Source organism: Triticum aestivum, chromosome 7B (genome assembly GCF_018294505.1).
Source record: "Triticum aestivum cultivar Chinese Spring chromosome 7B, IWGSC CS RefSeq v2.1, whole genome shotgun sequence".
Taxonomy (NCBI): Eukaryota; Viridiplantae; Streptophyta; class Magnoliopsida; order Poales; family Poaceae; genus Triticum; species Triticum aestivum.
Window position 1 is genome coordinate 763,276,947 of NC_057813.1, and position 21,396 is coordinate 763,298,342.

General features: G+C 53.6%; 1 protein-coding gene across 1 annotated transcript; it reads right to left on the reverse strand.

The window, feature by feature from the left end:
• Nucleotides 1-1,146: 1,146 nt before the first annotated feature.
• On the reverse strand, nucleotides 1,147-17,414 carry LOC123158855 (uncharacterized). Its single transcript, XM_044576676.1, has 5 exons — nucleotides 16,898-17,414; nucleotides 2,113-2,429; nucleotides 1,877-2,005; nucleotides 1,374-1,505; nucleotides 1,147-1,277 (listed from the first exon to the last, which is right to left on the reverse strand). Exons 1-5 carry the CDS (start codon nucleotides 17,412-17,414, stop codon nucleotides 1,164-1,166), a joined length of 1,209 nt encoding a protein of 402 aa, XP_044432611.1. The 3' UTR covers nucleotides 1,147-1,163.
• Nucleotides 17,415-21,396: the final 3,982 nt, after the last annotated feature.

Genomic DNA, 21,396 nt, shown 5'->3' on the forward strand with positions numbered 1-21,396 from the left:
CTGCTACCAGCTAGGTCTATCAGCTTAATTGCTTTCTAAATAAGTGCACAGTATTGATCATCATTGATATCAGTGGCAGATCACAAAAACTATATGTTTTGTTTCGAGGATGAAAGAATGAACCTTGACATCCTAGATGCAGGTAACTTGGGAATCATGACACAACGAATCGTGATGCAGGTAACTCTGGAATCACGACACAACAAATCGTGCTAATCATAACAATTAGCGCAGTGAAACTTAAAATGTAGGCTGCGTTCGGTTTCTCTCCACTCCTTTAACTGCGCTCCCGGAGCGGACCACACTTTAGCCTAATTTGCTGGAGCTGCGAAAACCCAGCTCCCCCAACTCCGCGGAGTGGGGAAGTTCCGAACAGGGCCGTAGTAGGAAAAATAATACCGGACGATGCAGTCAGGATGGTCTGATCTACTAGCTCTGCTTTGTGTTCCTTATCTTCATCCTCTGAGCCAGACAGAAGACGGAATCAGCACGAGAACATCCATAAAGCTACTAAGTGACTGAGAGCAGAGCAACCTGACTATAACAAATTAAACACTTGGCGGAATTTACCTCCAGCTTCAGGTCCCAACAATCTGCAGGCTAACAAGTGCTTCGGCGGTATATCCCTCACCGTGACGCCGTCCTCATCTTCTAACTGGCGCACCCTGCTCCTCCCTGTCAACCACTTTGTATGCAGCATGCAGTACACCTTGATCATTTGAACTGTCACAAACACTCTAGATGTATGGTCACCTCTGTTATTCTCCAAATAGCGACAGCAGACACATTATGATGACATATACAAAACACGCTTGACACTAGCAACTGCTACAATTGAATTTGGCCAAAAACACCTGCCATAAACACTGCTACTGAAGGATATAAACCACAAATAGCCTGTCTCCATGCAGCAAAACTGTTACTTGTTTTCTCCACCGCATAAAAGCTTGCTGCCAATAATATAAAGATAAATTACACAACACTTGTCTTTCACATACATAAGGTTATTTTCGATGGGCTTACATGGAGAAATATATGTGCAAAGTTCTGTATACTCTGTGGTCTATACATAACATCAACAGTTAACCACTTCAAAAACCGCTTCAAGCTTTTAACCCAAGAACCGCACCGTGTCGCGTGCACATGAAATGAAAACTTTCTCTCTATATGACCTTGATCTCCTTGAGCCAAGCTGTGTGGAGCGGGCATGGATCAGGCTTCCCTTCCGCGAGGGCCTTTTCAGTGAGAGAGTAGAACCAACCGTTCCTCCACTTGAACTGTTATGTCGAAATGCTTACATGTTACTAATTTTAAAGACAATGTAGTACAAGTGCAGGTTCCATCGCATAGATTTGGGAGGTAGGAGGACTTGCCTCGTTGACGGCGGTCAGGAAGTGCGCCACTGCTCTGGAGTAGGCGCAGAGCCTCTCTTCCATGCCATCATCGAAAGATAGCCCCCGCTCCGCAGCCGCGGCAGATGCTAGCTGAGCAATGAGGGTGGATACCTGCAAAAGGCTAGAAAAAAAAAAGAATATTGTTGTTTGTTCTCGGACAGTTGCACTGCTAAGCTCAATCCTGGAGCATTATCTACGAAATTGAATTGCTGAAGAAAACTGACGGCATGATCCGATGTAAAAGAAATCAGAGAGGTAACAGATATATACTTCCTCCGTTCCGAATTACTCATCGCAAAAATGGATGTATCTAGATGTATTTTAGTTCTAGATACATTCATTTCTGCGACGAGTAATTTGGAACGGAGGGAGTACAAACAGTACTCCTTGACTGTTTTTTTGGCAACTAACGGAACAAAATAGCTCGTAACTCTGACAGATCCAAGTCATCTTTCATGAGAGACCGGCCGGGAGGAAATCACCTCAGCTCGGTGTTCTTTCTCGACCACACCGACCGTGGCCTGCGGATGCGACGCTCCGACGAGCATGAAGGCTGAAATCCAGATGAGCTTCTCCAGCATTTGCTTCTGGAAGGCGTCCTTCTCAAGCACCTGAGAAATTCCACAGACGAGCATTGCATTTTTTTCAGATATTGGTCAGGACTGTGAGCAGTTTGGAACTTTTTTAAGCTGAAATCCAACGGAAGCTAACTAAGGACCTTGCAGGTGAGGCCGCCGTTCTGGAGGCGGGCGGCGATGGCGGGAGCCCAGTTGCCGAAGGTGGCGGTGAGCCCCTCTGGGTTGGCGTCGGTGATGCCATCGACGGGGGGCTCGCGGAGCTCGGAGACGGCGAAGTAGGCGAGCACCTGGTTGGCGCCGGCGAGGCCCTTGCTCTGCAGCCACGGGTCCAGCATACCGTTCTGGAAGAACACCAGGTCGCCCCACCGGGATTTGGGGGTGGCGTCGAGCACGCCGTCAAGGTCGTCATTGCGGGTGCAGACGAGGATGGGCCTGGCCGGAGGAGGAGGCAGCCCACCTCGAGCGATGGAAGGAGCACTGGCTCCGCCAGGAGCAGGCCGACGGCGAGGAGCAGATGCGCTACGACGCCAAGCTCGAACGCGACGCGGAGGCGCTCCGTCTAGAGGAGGAGGAGGAGGAGCGTGCGCGGCTTGCCGCAATGCCGCCACCCTAGTAGACGCCGGAGGAGGCTGCCCTGGCAGCGTACCAGGGGTGTTCGGGTGGGCTGGCCCATCCACGAGTATGCCTCCTCCGGCCACTTTATGTGTAATTATGTTTATTTATGTTTATTTCGTGCAAACTTTTTTTTCCACGCCGGCACATTTGGGTCGGCCTCCCCGTTGGGCGGTCAAGCCGACCCATTTTAAAATGCGGACGCGCACGTCCGCCTGGCGACCCAAACGGATAAAAAGCGGACGAAATCGCCGTTCGTTTGGGTCGGCCCGTTGGAGTTGCTCTTATATGCACCTATATATAAGAACACACACGTATACAATAGCTCGAAAACTAACTCACGTTATAATACTACTACTCAATCAAAATTAATTCTAACGCTCAGCTGATGCGGCTGTGTTTGCAGACGTTCTCAGTTTGTCACACCAAGCAAATTCTTTCTACGGAAGGGGCTCAGAGTTCAGACAGAATTGTGTCAAGCTAATAAGCAAATTCTTTTTACGGAAGGGGTTCAGAGTTCAGACAGAATTGTGTCAAGCTAATAAGCTAACTGCTGAATGCTGGCTGGCAGCCTGGGAGCATGTGTTCATTCTTCATTGAGCTGAGCTTCAAAGAAGTTGCTGTGAGCAGTAAAGCATTTTGGCGGCCAACGGCAGAAAGAGAGAGGCAGTGACGCTCATGAACTCCCTGATGAAACACTAGCTTCAAACAAGTAGTACTAGTGTTTTGCTTATGATATTGCTAACAGCTAGGTGTATCAACTTGATTTCTTTCTGAATAAGTCACAGTATTGATCCTCAGTGACATTGGTAAAGCTGCAAGTAAACATGCAACTCCAACTCCGCTCTCTTGTTTCTTGTGACATCATGGCAATGTCAGTTATTCTGAATGAATGAATGAATGGGTGAAGTGTTTCGAGCCTGAACAGAGCAAGCTGAGTAGAACAAACTAATATCCGCAGGCCAACAAGTGCTTGACAATTCTCCTCCTCCTCTGCATTCGTGGAAGAAAAGGGGATATGCCAAACCGAGTTGCTCCTCTGCATTACTCAAAAGTTGGAATCAACATGAGGGAATTTATAAAGGCATACTACTATGTACATGGACAGTTCAACCTGATCACTAGAACAAATTCAAATGTACCCACAGCTCTAATCCAGGGCGGCTCGGACAATCTGCAAGCAGCAAGTGCTTGGCAGTTCTCTGGAGTAGGGACAGAGCATCCCTCCCAACAGCTAGGTATACATTTAGTTTCATTGCTTTTGGGAGCAAGTTCAGGAACACTGATGCTGCTGCTGGCTCGACTGGACTGGCCATGAGATCTGAAAAGGCAAGCTCTCGATCGAGTCCTGTTGGATCTACCTACCTGGGTTTGGCAACTTTCCTCCATGTCAATGCACGTCCGTCAGTCAAACTGTGAGAAGCACAGTACGACGACAACATGCATCCAGAGCGTGCTTAACACTAACTAACATCTACTGTATATACTACAACCGAATGCTGCTCAAACAGCTGCCAAATAAACCTGAACATACACGACCCGATTGAATGGGTCTTTTCAGTGTTCTTCCATTTGTGAAGTGCGCCACGGCTCTAGAGTAGGTGCAGAGCAGCTGCAGAGTCATTGAGTCATTGAGTGCAGCTGCAGAGTCATTGAGTCAAGACTGACTGAAACAATCATTGCTTTTGAGATGAAGCTACTGGCTCCAGAGCGCTCAACAGGACTGGCCATGAGATTTAACTTCTTTCTCAATAACTTTTTTTTTTCAAGACTCTACCGGCGGCCGCGTGTTCGTCCACATCCAGCTCCCTCCTTCCCCTACAACTCCGCCCTAGACCCGGTAGAACCCTAGTTCCTACCAGTACTATACATTATTCATTCGATCCGTTTATACATAATATAATCGATGTCTACTTTAGATGGCTACTTCTGAATATATGGTGGAGATTGTCAGTCGGAACGACTGAATCTATGAAAAGAAATTTATCTTCTCGGGATCTTGAGCAGATGTTCAGGTACAGTCCAGCACTGATGCTCGACTGCTTTCTGAATAAGTTGATAGTATGATTCTCTCTCAGTGGCATCAGGTTAGCAAGAACTTCTGTTTACAAGAATAACATAATAAACTTTGATTTTGCGAAACTAAACATGTGTGCCATAGAAAGCCAGTTGCTCATCTGCACTAAGAAAATCGAGCAGAGCAACCTGACTAAACAATGTGAACTCTAGGAGCACTTGGTCCGGTTTTACCCTCAGGCACTTGCCGAATCGTTAGGTTAATCAACATTTCTTCTTTCATCGCACAATAAAATAAAATTTAAAAAAAATCAACATTGTTCTTCCTTCTCAACTGAATCCCTGATTGCTTTTGCGAAGAACAACAACATGGGTGTAAGTGTAGCTGCAACTTCAACTCTGCTCTCTTATTTCTTGCGAGATCATGGCACTGTCTGTTTTTATTCTGAACGAATGAATGGATGAACAAGTGTTTCGATGAGAACTCGATACAAGACCGTCAGCGGAGGAAGCGGAAAATTTCATGCCGGCAAGTTTGCTTGAGAGTCACACTGACGAGGCCGAGGTCAGCGTGGTCGTCTGTGGCACCATTACACAGCTCGGGCAATGAGGGACGAGCACTCTTTTCTCTTCTGAATCCAGTTCCATCGTTGTCAGTGTAGACTGAACATATACATTCAGTACATATCCATATGATCCAACCATTGAGAAACAGTATAATGAGGCGAGCTAGGAGCCTCCACAGCGAATCGCGTCTCTCAGCCGTTGGATCACTCAAACTTACGATGCGGATCAACTCGGTCCACTACCGGAACAGGGCCATACCCCGACGGCCAGAACAATGCCGACGGCCCCCGTCGGCTTCTTCGGAGATATGCCGACAGCCTGGTTCTGGCCATCGGCGTACAAAGGCCGTCGGGTTATGCAGAGATAAGCCGACGGCACCCGTCGGCATAGAACGGTCGTCGGCCTAGCTACATTTACGCCGACAGCTCCCGTCGGCTTACGAAGGCCGTCGGCATACACGTGGGGCCCGGCCACCCCCTGGCAAACGGCGTCAGAGCTATGCCGACGGCCTAGACGGGGGGCCGTCGGCATAGGTCCGCAGGCCACGTCATTGATCCAGGCCGCACCATGCAGAGCCTATGCCGACGGCTGCCGTCGGCATATCTGCCACGTCAGTGATCCGCGGCACGCTGGTCGGATCTATGCCGACGGCTAGGCCGTCGGCATAGTTAGATTTTTTTCCGTACATATTTTTTAATGCTTTTTTGTGTATTATTATATCAACTAACATGTAGCATGTTAAATATAAACATACATATGAATATATATGTAGTTTGTATTTTTTTCATATATTATGAATATATATATATATAGTTTGTATTTTTTCGAGCACGTTAATAATGTGCGGTCATGTTCTTTTAAATATAGATCCTTATATTTTATTAAAATCAAAAACAGCTATGCCGACAGAAGTTTTGTGGCAGTTGCAAACGCCCGACACCCGTCTCCAGAGAGTGACCCCCCTCACATCCGCGGTGTGCCCCCCCTCATGGACGGCGCCGCCGCCGGCACCTGGAGGGGGGAAACGGACGCGTCGGGTCTACACGGAGTGGATGTAGCTGTGGTTTTGGCCCGGATGTTGCTCCCGGGTGTCCCTCTGGGCCGACCTAACACAACCGGGTGGAGAGGTCCACTGGTCAAAGCCCGTCCGTGGGAAGTCAAAAGGCTAGATCTCGTGGTCAACCGCTCCAGGGTTAGGCGGGACGGGGGCCCTGGGGGGTAGCAATGCCACCGGAGCGTCGTAGCGGGCCCTCATACATGCGGGGTGGTGTTGTGGCATGTCCGAAGAGGCGGCACGCGTCTCCGGTGCGTGCCCCCCCCCCACGGACAGCGCCGCCGCCGGCACCTGGAAGGGGGAAACGGACGCGTCGGGTCTACACGGAGTGGATGTAGCTGTGGGTTTGGCCCGGATGTTGCTTCCCGGTGTCCCTCTGGGCCGACCCGACACAACCGGGTGGAGAGGTCCACTGGTCAAAGCCCGTCCGTGCAAAGTCAAAGGGCTAGATCCCGTGGTCAAACGCTACAGGGTTAGCCGGGACGGGGGCCCTGGGGGGTAGCAATGCCACCGGAGCGTCGTACCGGGCCCTCATACATGCGGGGTGGTGTTGTGGCATGTCCGAAGAGGCGGCACGCGTCTCCGGGTTGTGGCCCCCCTCACGGACGGCAATGAAACGGTAGTAGACGTTCTGCGGTAACGATGCAGCGTGAATATTATTAAATACTTGGAGCGCGATAAAATCATGAGTTTTTTACACAACGTGGGCACATGTGCTATAGGACTGATGGTAATTTTTCATAATTTTTTGTGATGGAGAAGTATCTGAACACTTCCCTCTACGCGGATTGCTCTTCGCACGTCTACGACTGTGGCCGGCGGCCTCCGGGGGCTAGCATACCGTCAAATCTTGCGTAGGCGGCCTCTCACAAATCTGGAAGTGTTGAGGCGGTTGCAAACGCCCAGCACGCGTCTCCGGGGTGTGCCCCCCCCCTCACGGACGCCGCCGCCGCCGGCACCTGGAGGGGGGAAACGGACGCGTCGGGTCTACACGGAGTGGATGTAGCTGTGGGTTTGGCCCGGATGTTGCTCCAAAGTGTTCCTCTGGGCCGACCTAACACAACCGGGTGGAGAGGTCCACTGGTCAAAGCCCGTCCGTGCAAAGTCAAAGGGCTAGATCCCGTGGTCAAACGCTACAGGGTTAGGCGGGACGGGGGCCCTGGGGGGGTAGCAATGCCACCGGAGCGTCGTACCGGGCCCTCATACATGCGGGGTGGTGTTGTGGCATGTCCGAAGAGGCGGCACGCGTCTCCGGGTTGTGGCCCCCCTCACGGACGGCAATGAAACGGTAGTAGACGTTCTGCGGTAACGATGCAGCGTGAATATTATTAAATACTTGGAGCGCGATAAAATCATGAGTTTTTTACACAACGTGGGCACATGTGCTATAGGACTGATGGTAATTTTTCATAATTTTTTGTGATGGAGAAGTATCTGAACACTTCCCTCTACGCGGATTGCTCTTCGCACGTCTACGACTGTGGCCGGCGGCCTCCGGGGGCTAGCATACCGTCAAATCTTGCGTAGGCGGCCTCTCACAAATCTGGAAGTGTTGAGGCGGTTGCAAACGCCCAGCACGCGTCTCCGGGGTGTGCCCCCCCCCTCACGGACGCCGCCGCCGCCGGCACCTGGAGGGGGGAAACGGACGCGTCGGGTCTACACGGAGTGGATGTAGCTGTGGGCTTGGCCCGGATGTTGCTCCAAAGTGTTCCTCTGGGCCGACCTAACACAACCGGGTGGAGAGGTCCACTGGTCAAAGCCCGTCCGTGCAAAGTCAAAGGGCTAGATCCCGTGGTCAAACGCTACAGGGTTAGGCGGGACGGGGGCCCTGGGGGGTAGCAATGCCACCGGAGCGTCGTACCGGGCCCTCATACATGCGGGGTGGTGTTGTGGCATGTCCGAAGAGGCGGCACGCGTCTCCGGGTTGTGGCCCCCCTCACGGACGGCAATGAAACGGTAGTAGACGTTCTGCGGTAACGATGCAGCGTGAATATTATTAAATACTTGGAGCGCGATAAAATCATGAGTTTTTTACACAACGTGGGCACATGTGCTATAGGACTGATGGTAATTTTTCATAATTTTTTGTGATGGAGAAGTATCTGAACACTTCCCTCTACGCGGATTGCTCTTCGCACGTCTACGACTGTGGCCGGCGGCCTCCGGGGGCTAGCATACCGTCAAATCTTGCGTAGGCGGCCTCTCACAAGTCTGGAAGTGTTGAGGCGGTTGCAAACGCCCAGCACGCGTCTCCGGGGTGTGCCCCCCCCCTCACGGACGCCGCCGCCGCCGGCACCTGGAGGGGGGAAACGGACGCGTCGGGTCTACACGGAGTGGATGTAGCTGTGGGTTTGGCCCGGATGTTGCTCCAAAGTGTTCCTCTGGGCCGACCTAACACAACCGGGTGGAGAGGTCCACTGGTCAAAGCCCGTCCGTGCAAAGTCAAAGGGCTAGATCCCGTGGTCAAACGCTACAGGGTTAGGCGGGACGGGGGCCCTGGGGGGTAGCAATGCCACCGGAGCGTCGTACCGGGCCCTCATACATGCGGGGTGGTGTTGTGGCATGTCCGAAGAGGCGGCACGCGTCTCCGGGTTGTGGCCCCCCTCACGGACGGCAATGAAACGGTAGTAGACGTTCTGCGGTAACGATGCAGCGTGAATATTATTAAATACTTGGAGCGCGATAAAATCATGAGTTTTTTACACAACGTGGGCACATGTGCTATAGGACTGATGGTAATTTTTCATAATTTTTTGTGATGGAGAAGTATCTGAACACTTCCCTCTACGCGGATTGCTCTTCGCACGTCTACGACTGTGGCCGGCGGCCTCCGGGGGCTAGCATACCGTCAAATCTTGCGTAGGCGGCCTCTCACAAGTCTGGAAGTGTTGAGGCGGTTGCAAACGCCCAGCACGCGTCTCCGGGGTGTGCCCCCCCCCTCACGGACGCCGCCGCCGCCGGCACCTGGAGGGGGGAAACGGACGCGTCGGGTCTACACGGAGTGGATGTAGCTGTGGGTTTGGCCCGGATGTTGCTCCAAAGTGTTCCTCTGGGCCGACCTAACACAACCGGGTGGAGAGGTCCACTGGTCAAAGCCCGTCCGTGCAAAGTCAAAGGGCTAGATCCCGTGGTCAAACGCTACAGGGTTAGGCGGGACGGGGGCCCTGGGGGGTAGCAATGCCACCGGAGCGTCGTACCGGGCCCTCATACATGCGGGGTGGTGTTGTGGCATGTCCGAAGAGGCGGCACGCGTCTCCGGGTTGTGGCCCCCCTCACGGACGGCAATGAAACGGTAGTAGACGTTCTGCGGTAACGATGCAGCGTGAATATTATTAAATACTTGGAGCGCGATAAAATCATGAGTTTTTTACACAACGTGGGCACATGTGCTATAGGACTGATGGTAATTTTTCATAATTTTTTGTGATGGAGAAGTATCTGAACACTTCCCTCTACGCGGATTGCTCTTCGCACGTCTACGACTGTGGCCGGCGGCCTCCGGGGGCTAGCATACCGTCAAATCTTGCGTAGGCGGCCTCTCACAAATCTGGAAGTGTTGAGGCGGTTGCAAACGCCCAGCACGCGTCTCCGGGGTGTGCCCCCCCCCTCACGGACGCCGCCGCCGCCGGCACCTGGAGGGGGGAAACGGACGCGTCGGGTCTACACGGAGTGGATGTAGCTGTGGGTTTGGCCCGGATGTTGCTCCAAAGTGTTCCTCTGGGCCGACCTAACACAACCGGGTGGAGAGGTCCACTGGTCAAAGCCCGTCCGTGCAAAGTCAAAGGGCTAGATCCCGTGGTCAAACGCTACAGGGTTAGGCGGGACGGGGGCCCTGGGGGGTAGCAATGCCACCGGAGCGTCGTACCGGGCCCTCATACATGCGGGGTGGTGTTGTGGCATGTCCGAAGAGGCGGCACGCGTCTCCGGGTTGTGGCCCCCCTCACGGACGGCAATGAAACGGTAGTAGACGTTCTGCGGTAACGATGCAGCGTGAATATTATTAAATACTTGGAGCGCGATAAAATCATGAGTTTTTTACACAACGTGGGCACATGTGCTATAGGACTGATGGTAATTTTTCATAATTTTTTGTGATGGAGAAGTATCTGAACACTTCCCTCTACGCGGATTGCTCTTCGCACGTCTACGACTGTGGCCGGCGGCCTCCGGGGGCTAGCATACCGTCAAATCTTGCGTAGGCGGCCTCTCACAAGTCTGGAAGTGTTGAGGTGGTTGCAAACGCCCAGCACGCGTCTCCGGGGTGTGCCCCCCCCCTCACGGAAGCCGCCGCCGCCGGCACCTGGAGGGGGAAAACGGACGCGTCGGGTCTACACGAAGTGGATGTAGCTGTGGGTTGGCCCGGATGTTGCTCCAAGTGTTCCTCTGGGCCGACCTAACACAACCGGGTGGAGAGGTCCACTGGTCAAAGCCCGTCCGTGCAAAGTCAAAGGGCTAGATCCCGTGGTCAAAGACTACAGGGTTAGGCAGGACGGGGGCCCTGGGGGGTAGCAATGCCACCGGAGCGTCGTACCGGGCCCTCATACATGCGGGGTGGTGTTGTGGCATGTCCGAAGAGGCGGCACGCGTCTCCGGGTTGTGGCCCCCCTCACGGACGGCAATGAAACGGTAGTAGACGTTCTGCGGTAACGATGCAGCGTGAATATTATTAAATACTTGGAGCGCGATAAAATCATGAGTTTTTTACACAACGTGGGCACATGTGCTATAGGACTGATGGTAATTTTTCATAATTTTTTGTGATGGAGAAGTATCTGAACACTTCCCTCTACGCGGATTGCTCTTCGCACGTCTACGACTGTGGCCGGCGGCCTCCGGGGGCTAGCATACCGTCAAATCTTGCGTAGGCGGCCTCTCACAAATCTGGAAGTGTTGAGGCGGTTGCAAACGCCCAGCACGCGTCTCCGGGGTGTGCCCCCCCCCCTCACGGACGCCGCCGCCGCCGGCACCTGGAGGGGGGAAACGGACGCGTCGGGTCTACACGGAGTGGATGTAGCTGTGGGTTTGGCCCGGATGTTGCTCCAAAGTGTTCCTCTGGGCCGACCTAACACAACCGGGTGGAGAGGTCCACTGGTCAAAGCCCGTCCGTGCAAAGTCAAAGGGCTAGATCCCGTGGTCAAACGCTACAGGGTTAGGCGGGACGGGGGCCCTGGGGGGTAGCAATGCCACCGGAGCGTCGTACCGGGCCCTCATACATGCGGGGTGGTGTTGTGGCATGTCCGAAGAGGCGGCACGCGTCTCCGGGTTGTGGCCCCCCTCACGGACGGCAATGAAACGGTAGTAGACGTTCTGCGGTAACGATGCAGCGTGAATATTATTAAATACTTGGAGCGCGATAAAATCATGAGTTTTTTACACAACGTGGGCACATGTGCTATAGGACTGATGGTAATTTTTCATAATTTTTTGTGATGGAGAAGTATCTGAACACTTCCCTCTACGCGGATTGCTCTTCGCACGTCTACGACTGTGGCCGGCGGCCTCCGGGGGCTAGCATACCGTCAAATCTTGCGTAGGCGGCCTCTCACAAGTCTGGAAGTGTTGAGGCGGTTGCAAACGCCCAGCACGCGTCTCCGGGGTGTGCCCCCCCCCTCACGGACGCCGCCGCCGCCGGCACCTGGAGGGGGGAAACGGACGCGTCGGGTCTACACGGAGTGGATGTAGCTGTGGGTTTGGCCCGGATGTTGCTCCAAAGTGTTCCTCTGGGCCGACCTAACACAACCGGGTGGAGAGGTCCACTGGTCAAAGCCCGTCCGTGCAAAGTCAAAGGGCTAGATCCCGTGGTCAAACGCTACAGGGTTAGGCGGGACGGGGGCCCTGGGGGGTAGCAATGCCACCGGAGCGTCGTACCGGGCCCTCATACATGCGGGGTGGTGTTGTGGCATGTCCGAAGAGGCGGCACGCGTCTCCGGGTTGTGGCCCCCCTCACGGACGGCAATGAAACGGTAGTAGACGTTCTGCGGTAACGATGCAGCGTGAATATTATTAAATACTTGGAGCGCGATAAAATCATGAGTTTTTTACACAACGTGGGCACATGTGCTATAGGACTGATGGTAATTTTTCATAATTTTTTGTGATGGAGAAGTATCTGAACACTTCCCTCTACGCGGATTGCTCTTCGCACGTCTACGACTGTGGCCGGCGGCCTCCGGGGGCTAGCATACCGTCAAATCTTGCGTAGGCGGCCTCTCACAAGTCTGGAAGTGTTGAGGCGGTTGCAAACGCCCAGCACGCGTCTCCGGGGTGTGCCCCCCCCCTCACGGACGCCGCCGCCGCCGGCACCTGGAGGGGGGAAACGGACGCGTCGGGTCTACACGGAGTGGATGTAGCTGTGGGTTTGGCCCGGATGTTGCTCCAAAGTGTTCCTCTGGGCCGACCTAACACAACCGGGTGGAGAGGTCCACTGGTCAAAGCCCGTCCGTGCAAAGTCAAAGGGCTAGATCCCGTGGTCAAACGCTACAGGGTTAGGCGGGACGGGGGCCCTGGGGGGTAGCAATGCCACCGGAGCGTCGTACCGGGCCCTCATACATGCGGGGTGGTGTTGTGGCATGTCCGAAGAGGCGGCACGCGTCTCCGGGTTGTGGCCCCCCTCACGGACGGCAATGAAACGGTAGTAGACGTTCTGCGGTAACGATGCAGCGTGAATATTATTAAATACTTGGAGCGCGATAAAATCATGAGTTTTTTACACAACGTGGGCACATGTGCTATAGGACTGATGGTAATTTTTCATAATTTTTTGTGATGGAGAAGTATCTGAACACTTCCCTCTACGCGGATTGCTCTTCGCACGTCTACGACTGTGGCCGGCGGCCTCCGGGGGCTAGCATACCGTCAAATCTTGCGTAGGCGGCCTCTCACAAATCTGGAAGTGTTGAGGCGGTTGCAAACGCCCAGCACGCGTCTCCGGGGTGTGCCCCCCCCCTCACGGACGCCGCCGCCGCCGGCACCTGGAGGGGGGAAACGGACGCGTCGGGTCTACACGGAGTGGATGTAGCTGTGGGCCTGGCCCGGATGTTGCTCCAAAGTGTTCCTCTGGGCCGACCTAACACAACCGGGTGGAGAGGTCCACTGGTCAAAGCCCGTCCGTGCAAAGTCAAAGGGCTAGATCCCGTGGTCAAACGCTACAGGGTTAGGCGGGACGGGGGCCCTGGGGGGTAGCAATGCCACCGGAGCGTCGTACCGGGCCCTCATACATGCGGGGTGGTGTTGTGGCATGTCCGAAGAGGCGGCACGCGTCTCCGGGTTGTGGCCCCCCTCACGGACGGCAATGAAACGGTAGTAGACGTTCTGCGGTAACGATGCAGCGTGAATATTATTAAATACTTGGAGCGCGATAAAATCATGAGTTTTTTACACAACGTGGTCACATGTGCTATAGGACTGATGGTAATTTTTCATAATTTTTTGTGATGGAGAAGTATCTGAACACTTCCCTCTACGCGGATTGCTCTTCGCACGTCTACGACTGTGGCCGGCGGCCTCCGGGGGCTAGCATACCGTCAAATCTTGCGTAGGCGGCCTCTCACAAGTCTGGAAGTGTTGAGGCGGTTGCAAACGCCCAGCACGCGTCTCCGGGGTGTGCCCCCCCCCTCACGGACGCCGCCGCCGCCGGCACCTGGAGGGGGGAAACGGACGCGTCGGGTCTACACGGAGTGGATGTAGCTGTGGGCTTGGCCCGGATGTTGCTCCAAAGTGTTCCTCTGGGCCGACCTAACACAACCGGGTGGAGAGGTCCACTGGTCAAAGCCCGTCCGTGCAAAGTCAAAGGGCTAGATCCCGTGGTCAAACGCTACAGGGTTAGGCGGGACGGGGGCCCTGGGGGGGGTAGCAATGCCACCGGAGCGTCGTACCGGGCCCTCATACATGCGGGGTGGTGTTGTGGCATGTCCGAAGAGGCGGCACGCGTCTCCGGGTTGTGGCCCCCCTCACGGACGGCAATGAAACGGTAGTAGACGTTCTGCGGTAACGATGCAGCGTGAATATTATTAAATACTTGGAGCGCGATAAAATCATGAGTTTTTTACACAACGTGGGCACATGTGCTATAGGACTGATGGTAATTTTTCATAATTTTTTGTGATGGAGAAGTATCTGAACACTTCCCTCTACGCGGATTGCTCTTCGCACGTCTACGACTGTGGCCGGCGGCCTCCGGGGGCTAGCATACCGTCAAATCTTGCGTAGGCGGCCTCTCACAAGTCTGGAAGTGTTGAGGCGGTTGCAAACGCCCAGCACGCGTCTCCGGGGTGTGCCCCCCCCCCTCACGGACGCCGCCGCCGCCGGCACCTGGAGGGGGGAAACGGACGCGTCGGGTCTACACGGAGTGGATGTAGCTGTGGGTTTGGCCCGGATGTTGCTCCAAAGTGTTCCTCTGGGCCGACCTAACACAACCGGGTGGAGAGGTCCACTGGTCAAAGCCCGTCCGTGCAAAGTCAAAGGGCTAGATCCCGTGGTCAAACGCTACAGGGTTAGGCGGGACGGGGGCCCTGGGGGGGGGGGGGTAGCAATCCCACCGGAGCGTCGTACCGAGCCCTCATACATGCGGGGTGGTGTTGTGGCATGTCCGAAGAGGCGGCACGCGTCTCCGGGTTGTGGCCCCCCTCACGGACGGCAATGAAACGGTAGTAGACGTTCTGCGGTAACGATGCAGCGTGAATATTATTAAATACTTGGAGCGCGATAAAATCATGAGTTTTTTACACAACGTGGGCACATGTGCTATAGGACTGATGGTAATTTTTCATAATTTTTTGTGATGGAGAAGTATCTGAACACTTCCCTCTACGCGGATTGCTCTTCGCACGTCTACGACTGTGGCCGGCGGCCTCCGGGGGCTAGCATACCGTCAAATCTTGCGTAGGCGGCCTCTCACAAGTCTGGAAGTGTTGAGGCGGTTGCAAACGCCCAGCACGCGTCTCCGGGGTGTGCCCCCCCCCTCACGGACGCCGCCGCCGCCGGCACCTGGAGGGGGGAAACGGACGCGTCGGGTCTACACGGAGTGGATGTAGCTGTGGGCCTGGCCCGGATGTTGCTCCAAAGTGTTCCTCTGGGCCGACCTAACACAACCGGGTGGAGAGGTCCACTGGTCAAAGCCCGTCCGTGCAAAGTCAAAGGGCTAGATCCCGTGGTCAAACGCTACAGGGTTAGGCGGGACGGGGGCCCTGGGGGGGTAGCAATGCCACCGGAGCGTCGTACCGGGCCCTCATACATGCGGGGTGGTGTTGTGGCATGTCCGAAGAGGCGGCACGCGTCTCCGGGTTGTGGCCCCCCTCACGGACGGCAATGAAACGGTAGTAGATGTTCTGCGGTAACGATGCAGCGTGAATATTATTAAATACTTGGAGCGTGATAAAATCATGAGCTTTTTACACAACGTGGGCACATGTGCTATAGGACTGCTGGTAATTTTTCATAATTTTTTGTGATGGAGAAGTATCTGAACACTTCCCTCTACGCAGATTGCTCTTCGCACGTCTACGACTGTGGCCGGCGGCCTCCGGGGGCTAGCATACCGTCAAATCTTGCGTAGGCGGCCTCTCACAAGTCTGGAAGTGTTGAGGCGGTTGCAAACGCCCAGCACGCGTCTCCGGGGTGTGCCCCCCCCCACGGCCGCCGCCGCCGCCGGCACCTGGAGGGGGGAAACGGACGCGTCGGGTCTACACGGAGTGGATGTAGCTGTGGGCCTGGCCCGGATGTTGCTCCAAAGTGTTCCTCTAGGCCGACCTAACACAACCGGGTGGAGAGGTCCACTGGTCAAAGCCCGTCCGTGCAAAGTCAAAGGGCTAGATCCCGTGGTCAAACGCTACAGGGTTAGGCGGGACGGGGGCCCTGGGGGGGGGGGTAGCAATCCCACCGGAGCGTCGTACCGGGCCCTCATACATGCGGGGTGGTGTTGTGGCATGTCCGAAGAGGCGACACGCGTCTCCGGGTTGTGGCCCCCCTCACGGACGGCAATGAAACGGTAGTAGACGTTCTGCGGTAACGATGCCGGCGGCCTCCGGGGGCTAGCATACCGTCAAATCTTGTGTAGGCGGCCTCTCACAAGTCTAGAAGTGTTGAGGCGGTTGCAAACGCCCAGCACGCATCTCCGGGGTGTGCCCCCCCCCCTCACGGACGGCGTCGCCGCCGGCACCTGGAGGGGGGAAACGGACGCGTCGGGTCTACACGGAGTGGATGTTGCTCCCAGGTGTCCCTATGGGCCGACCTGACAGAACCTGTGGCCCCGCTCACGGTCGGCGATGACACGGTAGTAGACAGATCAGGCGCTCGTATAGTTACCGGATCAGGCACTCGGTAACGGTACCCCTCAGTCAGTTGCTCTCCTATGTATCACCTTTCGCGAGACCATAGAAAATATTTATATTATAATGAAATGTTGTTGACCATAGAAAAAATTCGGTTCAAAAAAAATTCAAGAACGTGTATTTGAAAATATTTAATATGTACGTACAAATATTTTATATGTATATGAAACTTTTCAATGCGTATGAAAATAATATACACTAAAAATATATTTGAAGACAGCTAATAATATATGCTGTAATTAACATGTATACGGCTAGTTTGTAATTAACATGTATAAAAAAAGAAATAAACCTATGCCTACGGCTTAGCCGTCGGCATATATGCCACGTGGCATTATTTATATATGCCGACGGCTAAGCCGTCGGCATAGGGCGCCTTATCCACTCGCCGGTCAACCCGCGCGCAGCCATCCACTCGTTCTCTCCTCCACTCGCCGCTCAACCCCGGCCGCACCGTCCGCCGACCCGCCGCCGCTCCAACCGCGCCGCTCCTCGCCGCCCGCTCCACCCGCGCCCCTCCCCTTCCCTCGCCCCTCCCCGCCTCCACCCCGACCCTCTCCGCCCCCTCCTCGCGGCGTCGCCGTCCACCCGACCCAGCCCCGGCCTCACAACGCCTCCGTCCAGCCGCCCCGCAACGACCCCGTCTCGCGCCGCCGCCGGCCGCAGGGCTCCCAGCCCCTGGCTCGGCCTCCCGGAGCCCGCGGGCTGCCCCGACGAGCACGCGTGGGCGCGGCTTCGGCCGGCCCTGCTCGTTTCCTCCCGCGCCAGGGAGCACCTCCCTCCACCGCTGGACGCCGCCGTGCCCCCTCCCAGCCCCAGTGAGCACCCCCTCCCACAAATCGTTGTTGCCATTGCTTGTGTTCATGGTGGCTGGATGAATAGATAGATGCTAGATAGATGGATGGATGCTAGATGAATAGATAGATGGATGGATACATATTAGATAGTTTTGTGTAGTTTTATTAGGTATTTAGATACATACTAGATAGTTTTTACTAAGTTTGTGAATATAGATGAATTAGATGTTGGGCAAGTTTGTGATAGATGGATGGATATTGGTCAAGATAGTGTTTTGGTAATGTTGATTCATATATAAGAAGCAAATCAAGGCACATGGTTTCTAAAATACTTAATAAAGATTTTTTTTTGCAATTTGACATGTTGTTTCATGTCGATTCATAATGTTGTGCCAAATGGTTAATGTGATATGATGACCTAATTTTTTTTCACTCGGTGTAATTAACAGGATTTGTGGTGTTCCATCTTCGCGGAGTGATCATCGACGTTGGAGGTGTTGGTCCACGATCGTCCCTCTCCTTTGATCGACTACATCGGAGGGTGAGCAACAATTCCATGACCTCGTCCACTTTTTTTTCCATGTCACTAGATTGAATTTTCACATCAAGTCGCGTAACCTAGGTCTCCCGTCCGAAAGGGTTGCATCGATAAATATGCATTCAATTGCATATTTATCACCGCAGCTCTTTCGGATTGTCCAGCGCTTTCCACGGACAGCCCGAGGATGTGTAGATTGGGTACGTTGTTCATGCTCTACCCCGTTCCGAGACAGGATTTCGGCGGCGCCTCCCTGTTGTTCTCCGGATGCACATTCTCTCGGCATTTTGCCGAGACGTGTATTTGGAGAACAGCGGGGAGGTGCTGCCGAAATTTTGTCTCGGAATGGGGTAGAGCATGGACCGTACTCAATCTACACATTCTCGGGTGGGATTAGGACCCATCTTTACCTATTAGAGATGTAGGTGGATTACTCGTCAACCTTGTAAAAAATAAAATATTGATGTTGGTAATTAAAATGAATCCTTAATTTTGTTGTGTGGCTTCCAATAAAGCAGAGATGGCAGATAATCAGTGGATGTATAGTGGGTTTTTCCGTCGGAATCAAGTAACAACAGAGTGGGTCGAGAAAACTGATGTGTTTTTGAAAGAGATATTCCGTAGTCCAATGAGGATGGTGCCAGAATGCCCGTGTGCCAGATGTAAGAGACGTATCCGCAGAGATAAGAGTGAGATGACTAAGCACCTTCGCACGCATGGATTTATGCCCAACTTTAATATGCCGATAAACTTTGCCCAGCGGGACCGTGGTAGAGAGGATGTGATACGACAACGCATCGCTGGTTATGAGGACGATGGGGTTAGAGACATGCTAGATGATGTCTTTGCTGCACAGCCGACACCTCCGTCACATTCAGCGAATGAACCGGAGGAGCCGGAGGAAACCGCAAAGGCCTTCCTGGAAATCTTGGCCTCGTCAAAGAAACCTCTCTATGAGGGTGCCAAGCTGTCTGTGCTGGATGCCATCTCGCAACTGATGGCAGTGAAGGCTGAGTACGACTGTAGCCGAGGTTGCTTCGAAGCATTTCTGGGAGTATGGGCTAACAGCCTGCCCGAGGGCCATGAACTGCCGAAAACCATGTACGGTACGAAGAAAATCATGAAGGCGCTCTCCATGGACTATGAGAAAATACATGTTTGTCCAAAGAATTGCCTTTTGTGTAGACATGAGTATGCGGATGACAACTACTGTAGGAAGTGCGGTTCCTCTCGGTATATTGAGGTGGTCGATAAGCATGGTCAGAAGCGGCAGCTAAAAATCCCTGTGAAGGTTCTTCGGTATCTTGATTTTATAAAAAGACTGCAGCGCCTTTTCATCACCGAGGAGTCTGCCAAAATATACGAGCTTACATTCAAACTTGGCCGCGAACACCTAAGTCTCACTGTGTTCAAATGCCGATGGTTCGACCCCAAAAAGGGCCTGAGACATACGCCTTCTATTGGTTTAGTTGAAGTTAAACCATCAACCGTCTATGCCGGAGCTGATCTCTTTATCGCCGCTACCCAGGCCACACAAGTATATTATCTGCCTTACCCATGCCAGAAAGAGTACCTAAAGGGTTGGGAAGTTGTGTTCAAGGTGTCGCCGCATGGTAAGCTACCGGACCCGAACGATGATGATTACTACAACATAAACCCCATGACATACGAGGGAGTGTTCTATCAAGAGGAACATGATGACGTGATCCGAAACAACGAGGATGATGACTTGGGTTATGTTGACCTGGACCCAAACGACGACGATGCAAGGATTGATGGTGAGGCAGTTGTGAATCAAAGAGACATAATTATGCTTGAAAAGTTAAATGAAGACGCTGACGATGAGGAAGAGCCTCCACCTCTGTCAGACAACGAAGAAGATATGCGTGATAGTGATGATGAGACCGCTCCACAAATAGATTACAATAGTGATGATTCATATGGGTTCTAGAAAATGTAAGTTCTTTTAATGATCATTACAATAGTATGCTTAATATGCACTTCTGGTATTAATGTTTTTCCTGTATGCTTGTTTAATTGATATCCTTACTAATTGTTTATTCTCTTCTCAATGCAGGTTTGCTAATCATGGGCAAGTCCAGTGGTGCCAGTTTCCTCAGTAAACTCAAAGGAGGACTTACTCGGAGTGGACGAGCCCACAAGGTTCCCTCCCGACTACGCGAGGATGGCACCTCACAGGGAGGTGGAGGGGTCGGGGGAGGAGACCCTAGAGGAGGAGGCGGTGGGGGGAGAGCCCCTAGAGGAGGAGGAGGTGGGGGGAGAGGCAGCCGGGGCAAAAAACTCCGGGCCGTGTCCGAAATAGGAGGGTCTTCTTCGATGCCCTCCCATACAGAGGCACCTTCTGAGTCTGAGGAGGAGGAGTATGTTCCTGATGGCGAGGAGGAGGAGGCCGAGGAGGAGGGTGAGGAGGAGGAGGCCGAGGAGGAGGGTGAGGAGGAGGAGGCCGAGGAGGAGGGTGAGGAGGAGGGCGAGGAGGGTGGAGGGGAGGTTGATCCCGAGTTGTGGGGTGACTTGCCACCGGGTGCTCCGCAGGGGTGGCTGCGTGGTAATGCCGGACTACCTACACCACCTTCTATCGAGGAGCACAAGTGGATCATTGAACCTGTGGGGACAGAGTAAGTGCCTCTCAATCATATTTTCAACACATGACAACATTTTCTTATTGTACACATGGCAATCATTTGATTCTTTTGCAGAAACTGGATCCTTCGCGGAAATGGCCGTAAACCGAACGGCCTTATCACTGTCCTGTTGAAGCACTTTTGGCCTGGCCTATTCTGCCCGCGGCCAGACAGGGACCCGCAGCTGCGGGTTTTGGCCACGAGCTGGGCCCACTACGAGGCTTGCAGCAACGCGGAGTACGGGACAGCCGCTAAGGCCGTGATCACCAAATTTTGGGTAAGTTCTCTTCTGAATCACTTGTCTTCAGTTTCGTTCATAGTTTATCATTGGATCACTCAACTCATGCCTTGTTTGCTTCTGGTTTATGCAGCAACTCTATAGAGTTCTTGACGAGCACAAGGCCAGAGCCGACGTGGTCTTGCTTGCGGCTGCGAAGAAGAAAGCTCGTCAGTTGCAGTACGAGGTGCGCTGGGTTGCCGTCTCGCAGTACTACCACTACTACCTGCACCAAAAGATGACCAAAAGTCAAGCGCAGAAGCAGCGACTTACCTTGAACAGGGAGCAGTTCATGATGGTAACTATTACTAACTTTTCATTGTTTCAAGCAGTCAACTCTATGTTTCGTGCTCACATGTCATGCTTCCAAAATTTGCATAGGTTGTTCCTCGTTGGTGCTATGGAAGGCATGACGGATGGGCGAGTTTGGTGGATAGGTGGCTCGGCGCCGATGCAGAGTTTGCTGCCAAGAGCATCAAGGGCCGGGCTAACCGTGGAGCCGACGGGACACACGGCCAAGGAAACAGGAACCACTGGAGCTTCAAGGCCATGAAGGTATATCTATGTGCATGATGCATTTTTGTTCTTCTTTA

Excerpts from the sequence above, each read along its gene's own strand:
- LOC123158855 (XM_044576676.1), bottom strand. The coding sequence starts at position 17,414 with ATGAACACAAGCAATGGCAACAACGATTTGTGGGAGGGGGTGCTCACT. Across the intron at positions 2,430-16,897 it reads TGCCGACGGCTTAGCCGTCG|GTGGGCTGCCTCCTCCTCCG; the intron begins GCATATATAAAT and ends CCATCGCTCGAG. Across the intron at positions 2,006-2,112 it reads ACGGCGGCCTCACCTGCAAG|GTGCTTGAGAAGGACGCCTT; the intron begins GTCCTTAGTTAG and ends GGAATTTCTCAG.